This window comes from Nicotiana sylvestris, chromosome 9 (assembly GCF_000393655.2).
Source record: "Nicotiana sylvestris chromosome 9, ASM39365v2, whole genome shotgun sequence".
Lineage (NCBI taxonomy): Eukaryota > Viridiplantae > Streptophyta > Magnoliopsida > Solanales > Solanaceae > Nicotiana > Nicotiana sylvestris.
Window position 1 is genome coordinate 74977872 of NC_091065.1, and position 6689 is coordinate 74984560.

The window sequence follows — 6689 nt, forward strand, 5'->3', positions numbered from 1 at the left end:
ACCACTTGTTCCATTTGGAGGAGAAGGGGAGGCCACATGATGGCCTAGAGATCAATGATTCATTTCCCGACGAGCAACTCCTATCCTATTCAATGACCGGGATGCCATGGTTCACTGATCTAGCTAACTATCTTGTGAGAGGCATAACCGAATAAGTTCTCTTCAAACCAAAGAAAGAAGCTCAAACGGGATTGTTTGGACTACTATTGGGATAAACCGTATATTTTCCGAATATGTAGCGGTGGTGTGATCCGGCATTGTGCGCCGGAAAAAGAACAAATTGGAATTCTTGAGGCTTTCCACTCTTCACTGTATGGTAGTCACCATGGTGGAGCGAGAACGTCTACAAAAGTTTTAACTTGTGGATTCTATTGGCCTACCCTCTACAAACACATTAGTAATCTTGTAAAGTGTTGCGATGAATGCCAAAGATCCGGTGGAATTTCTAAGAAGAATGAGATGCACCTTACCACCATTTTAGAGATTGATATCTTTGATGTTTGGGGTATTGATTTCATGGGACCGTTCGTGAGCTCTTATGGGAACACTTATATTTTGGTAGCTGTGGATTATGTTTCAAAATAGGTTGAAGTAGTGGTTTTGCCCAACAATGAAGCTCAAAGTGTGGTGGCCTTCTTGAAAAAGAACATCTTCACAAGGTTTGGTATTCCGCGGGCCATTATTAGTAAAGAGGGTTCGCACTTTTGCAATCGGGCTTTTGATACCTTCCTCACCAAGTATGGTGTCACTCATAAATTCTCCACCCCCTACCACCCTCAAGCAAGCGGACAGGTTGAAGTCTCCAATCGGGAGATCAAGAGCATTTTGTCAAAGACTGAATGCCAACCGGACTAATTGGTCAAGAAAACTTGATGATACTCTTTGGGCTTATCGGACGACCTACAAGACACTGATTGGGATGTCTCCATATCGATTGGTGTTTGGGAAGGCATGTCATCTTCCTGTAGAGCTTGAGTATAAAGCCATGTGGGCATTAAAAAAGTTGAACCTTGAGTGGGATGTCGCTGCAAACCTAAGAGTGGCACATTTGAATGAGCTTGATGAATTCCGGTATCATGCCTACACAAGTTCGTCCCTTTACAAGGAGAAGATGAAGTACCTCCATGACAAGTACATCCATAACAAGGAGTTCAAAGAAGGTGATTTGGTGCTATTGTTCAATTCTCGGTTTAGAATGTTTCCAGGAAAGTTGAAATCAAAATGGAGTGGGCCCTTTGAAGTAAAGAATGTTACCCCCTTTGGTGCTCTAGATTTGAAAAATAAGAATGATGAGGTCTTTAGAGTCAATGGCAGCAGGTCAAACATTATCTTGGCAAGGTTGATGATGGCCACATTGTGGCAGTTCTTCATTTCTCATGAGTGGTAATTTGCGTCGTGCCGCGACGTTAAATCAGGCGCTTCTTGGGAGGCAACCCATGTCTTTTTTCTTTTTTTTTTTAATTTTCTTTCTTTTAGATAGGCTTGGTTTTATGCTAACTAGTTTTGAAGTGTATGCATGAATGGGTGTGCATTGCAGGGACTGTGTATGAAAAATTTGGCTAAGTGTCAAAATACATGGTCTCTGAAATTGGTCTGTCAAAAACGCTTAAGGAAATGCGGCCGCACACATTTTTGTGCGGTCCGCACTGATGCTGTGGCCGCACTCATTTTTGTGCATTGCAGCCAGTCTTATCAAAGGCTAGGTAGAGAATACGGTCCGCATTAAAATTATACAACAGCACTCATGTGAAAAAAATTGGGTCCCACGAGTAAAAAGTATAAATAGAACCTCTATCTCCTTTTTACACTTTTCGAACTCCTAGGCCCTAAAGACTAAACTTGCACAGTAAATATCCCCACTTGCAATCAAATTGTTCACTCAATTCATCACCTACATCTTCATTATTGGTATGTTCAATTCCTCATTAGAATTTTTATCTTTTATTTGCTTTTGTCCTTAGATTTAGGGCTAACTACATGCTCCAAAATGTCAATATTTTATTGTTTTTGCTTAGAATCATATGAGTATCTTGTTGAACATTAATTGGGGTCTGGGTAATTAGTTAATGAGGTTTGATTGCAAAGACCATGACCATTTGATACCAAAATTTCCATGAACCCTAAGCAACTGCCGGTGAATTTTGAATTATGCGGACGCACACATTTTTGTGTGGTCCACAGTAGAGGCTGTGCAGTCGCACTCATTTTTGTGCGGCCCGCAGTCCTCTAAGTTTGGTAGCAGGTGAGATTCACTTATGCGGCCGCACACATTTTTGTGCAGTTCGCGGTTTTTTGAGTTCTGAGAATTGTGAGCTTGGCTTATACGGTCGCACTCAAAATTGTGCGGCCCGCAATGGACTTGTGCGGTCGTACTCACTTTTATGTGATCCGCGGTGATAGAAGTTCAGAGACCCCAGTATTCTGAACCTAGGGCTCTGTGGCCGCACTTATTTTTGTGCGGTCCGCAATGGGTTGTCTGCGGCCGCACTCATTTTTATGCGGTCCGCACTGCCCTTCTGAGGCTATACTACTACAGTTTTCCATCATGCTTATGTATACACTTTGAGCTTCAATTGTGACAGATCTCTAATGCTTATGTGCTGTAGATGATGGTCGCTCATGGGGTAGAGGAGATACACCACAAGGGAGGGAAGAACCCTCCCGAGGCCGGGGTCGAGGCAAGAGCAATCTACCTCTAGCAATTCAAAAGGCTATTAGCAAGAAAGTAACCGCCAAAATCGGACACTTCTAAGACCAGTGAGTATGTCCCATCCAGGGAAGCTTATGAGGGTAACTCCATGCAAGCATAGCCGCAAGCACAGTCATAACTAAGACAACATTTCCCTGGGACACTTTATTTGGTTGATGAGTCCTATCAGCTTCTAGTTCATCCGAGGGTTCGGAAGAGGGTAGTCAAGATTCTGAACCCTCTTTCTCACATGCTCCCCCAGCTCCAATAAATATAGATGATGATGATGATGTCCCAGATGATGGGAGAGGGGTATACACTGATGTGGCAGGGTTAGAGAGGTCAAGGTGACCAGAGATTTGGGAGGACCGTTTTGTCAGTGCAAATGCCATTGCAAAGTTTCAAGAATTGTGGCCACAGAGGTCACTCACTCTTAAGTGACAGTTCTTAATGGAAGACCTGAGCAAACACAATCCCATTGTCCTCAGGAAATTCCAAGAGCGTAAAGGTTAGAGCTGGTTTACCAACAAACTTCTAGATACCAATGAATACCTCGTCAAGGATTTCTATGCAAATGTTGCTCACATTAAGCAGGGAACGAAGGTGACAAAAGTACGGAATCTAAAGATCCGCTTTGACTCCTATGCACTGAACAAGTATGTGGGTTTGAAGAAGTTGAGGCAGTGCGGAATTTGGAAAAGCTAGCCATGGGTGATGCAGCTCATCCGTGGTTGGCTGAGATTCTAGCAATTCTAGGGTCTACTCCTCTGTGGCTCACAGCTGGAGTTCCAATTCTTCGGGCCACCCCAAACTTTGAAGCAAAAGGGTGGAAAACGTTTGTGTGTAGCCGCATTGACCCATGCCTCAATGAAAACATGCTTCCAATCCCCCATGTAGTTCTGGTGGCCTCAATTATGGCTGGGTATTCGATAAATGTTTGTGTCATCATGTCCACCAACATCACTCAAGCTGTTCAGAAGGGTGAGAGATCCTATCAGTACCCAAACTTCCTCACCGAATACTTCAAGGATAGTCCAAACATTATGATACAGATGTGAAGGCCAAAAAGCCTTTCTCCAGGTACCACCTTCAGGGAGCTGACAACCCAAGTTTTAGGATAAAGCTACTAACTCCACTAGCCAGTCTGAGGAGGAAGCGATAGTGGTTACTGATTTAGCTATCGAGCCTTCAACAGCAGCAGGTACTTCTACAGGGACAGGAGTTATGCCACCATCTTCATCCTCCGATCCACCAGCTTTTGCTAGATTATCAGTTCCATTGCCAGTGCTAGCTTCATCTACCTATCCTCAGACTGCGCTGCAAGTCTCCCAGACATTAGTGAGTTTCAACAACTGGATGCAGGCAGCTACTACAAAGCTGACTGCTATTTCCAATACTGTTGAAGCACAGTCCTCAGCCCCAGCAGCCCTAACATAGCCACAGGTACCCCTGTTAGTGGAGGAAGCATTGAAGAAGATTCTAGAAAACCAAATGACTATTACAGATACTCTGGAGGCACATGGGAAGGTCATTGCAAACTTGACCAAGCAGGCCAAGAAAATAAAGAAGTCTCAAGCATCAAAGAAGTCCGTGGAGAAGTTTACAAAGGAGGTCGAGAAGATTGAATCTGCAGGAGACCTTCTAATGGACCTACTCATGGACTCTACTATCCCAGCAGCACAGACAGCTCCAGAGGCAACATCCGTCCAGTCTGAGGAGCCGGTTGCCACTTCCCACACAGCTGAGGATATGATCCGAATGCTCAACAACCCAGTTGGCCCTCAGCCTGGTGATGATGAGATATAGCTTGAGGCTGAAGTTGCTGAGTATCCTATGAAGACAGAGACCACATAGGGAGTTCTCTTAACTCTCTACCCTTTCCCTATTCTTATTTTTGCTAAGCATTGGGTAAAATGATTATTTTTCATTTGGGGGTGGTTTATTCTGATGATTTGTCATTTGGAATGTAATAACTCTGATACTATTTTCTTTTCATATTTATTTTCATTTGTTATGTATATATTTTCTCCATTTGATGTAAATATTATATTTGCATTTGACTTTAGTTTGTATATTCCTTTATCTCGCTTTCTGTAGTTTATTTCATAACTTTTTTAGTTTGCTTTTCCTTAATAGTATAGCTTCTTTTTAATTTGCTAGCTTTTTTTACGTTTTGAGTGGTCAATAAGCCTTTGGTTTTTTTAATGCCACGGTTCTTTCCAAAGGTGGATTATGTGTGAACCGGGTGGCTCTTCCTAATGATGGATGGTGTGACAACCTTCTTAAGGGATTGATTCAGTTTTCTTTTATGTTTTGGTATATATAGTAGTAATGAATAAAAGGGGTCTCAAGCATGATTCACTTGGTACCAACACATTTACCTATGACCGTACGGTTAAAAATAAGTTGTTGGTAGAAAATATCTTTAGTTGTGACTCGTTTGACTCTTGTGTTGACTTAAGCAGTCATCGAGTGGTTCAAATCGAGCCATTTGTGATTCTAAAACTTAGCTAAGGTTGTTGTGGGCTCTCGACTCTATTCTCTTTAGAAATCCATAAGCATGAGAGGTGAGATGTTTAGTTGCAAGTCCAAGTATCCGTGCTAATGGTCTAGAACTTTCCCCGAATGTTTGTCTAGGAAACATTCTAAGTGTAGCTTGACTTGAGAAATGATCGTAGGCTCTCCTTGATCCGATTTGAAATTTAAAATCTTCCATGGCCCACCAATATGATATCCCTAGTCAACCCCTTTGAGCCGAAGCCATTTTTCTTTCAATAACCACGTTACAAGCCTTCATCCATTTTACAGTGACCCTCTCTTGGCACCCGATCTTTCCTTAGCATTTTTTAGAAACAATTGGCAAAAACATAAGTTTGGGGGAGAGAAGAGGAGTTTGAAAGTGATGAAAGGTACAAAGAAAACAAAGAAATGAAAAAAAAAGGGAAGGCAAAGAAAAGAAAGAAAGAACAAAGAGAAAAAATACCAAAAAGAAAGTGAATTAAGTGAAGAGTGAAGGGAATCCAAAAGAGAATAAGGAAGAAAGATTGAAGTGAATAGAAAAAGGAGAAAAATGAATGTCATGCTCAAGAAAGAGTGGCGTTACATCTCTCTAGTTCCCCTGAGGAAGAAGAAAATGACTCAAAGAGTCGAGAAAGTATGAGCAGAAAAGAGAAAATTGAGTGCTTAAAGAAAGATGAAACCATTCTATTACAACAAGTCATACCTTAATCCAAAAGTCTTCATTACATCCCGCAAAAGCCCTACATGATTTTAAGTCGAGTGAGCTTACATTTGTGGTGATTTACATGAGAGGCAAGCTTATGGTACTTAAAACCGATCTTGAGACGTTCTTTTGAGAGAGATGCACGAACTTTTCACAACCCTTGTTTCGAGTGTTACATTCTAAGGTGAGATTTGCTAATTGAGAGTATAGGAGGAGGAGTTTGGGATCTACAATGACCTATGTGAAAGAGTAAGCTTCCTTGATGAATAGAGTCAACTGTCGCACTAGAACTATTGTACTCAAAAAGTCAAATCAGTGCGTTGTTGATAATTCATATGTGTTACGGGTAATTGTTGGTCCCAATTAACATGTGTCTGATTCACCGTAAGCCAGCTAAAATAACCTTTGTTCTAGTGGACGTAGGAATTGACTTATTTGCTTGAGGACAAGCAAAAGCTTAAGTTTGGAGGAGTTGATAAGTAGGGATTTTGACCGCTTATTTGCTCTCTTTTACTTGCCTTTTAGCTCAAAAATGCTCAAAGGTATTCTCGAAAACTAACAAAATGTGCTTACTTGCAGGAATATTGGGAAACGAGCCAAAAAAGCCAAAAATCAACTCATAAAGGAGTCTAAAGTGAACAAGAACCAAAACAGGGCAAATGAGATAGCAGTGCGGACTGCACAATTCTAGTGCGGCCGCAGAAGGAGATTCAGAGAGTATGTTTTGGCCAGCTCAGGAAGTGCGGACCGCACTGGAATTGTGCGGCCACAGGAGAT

At 41.9% G+C, this 6689-nt stretch overlaps 1 protein-coding gene across 1 annotated transcript; it reads left to right on the plus strand.

The window, feature by feature from the left end:
- Positions 1-739: 739 nt before the first annotated feature.
- On the plus strand, positions 740-1520 carry LOC138877779 (uncharacterized). Its single transcript, XM_070157416.1, has 2 exons — positions 740-1383; positions 1481-1520. The coding sequence occupies exons 1-2, from the start codon at positions 740-742 to the stop codon at positions 1518-1520; spliced, it is 684 nt and encodes a 227-aa protein (XP_070013517.1).
- The last annotated feature ends 5169 nt before the right edge of the window (positions 1521-6689 follow it).

Coding starts and splice junctions, on each gene's coding strand:
- LOC138877779 (XM_070157416.1), top strand. CDS start 740: ATGGTGTCACTCATAAATTCTCCACCCCCTACCACCCTCAAGCAAGCG. Junction 1,384..1,480: donor TTCTTCATTTCTCATGAGTG/GTAATTTGCGTC, acceptor TCTTTTAGATAG/GCTTGGTTTTATGCTAACTA.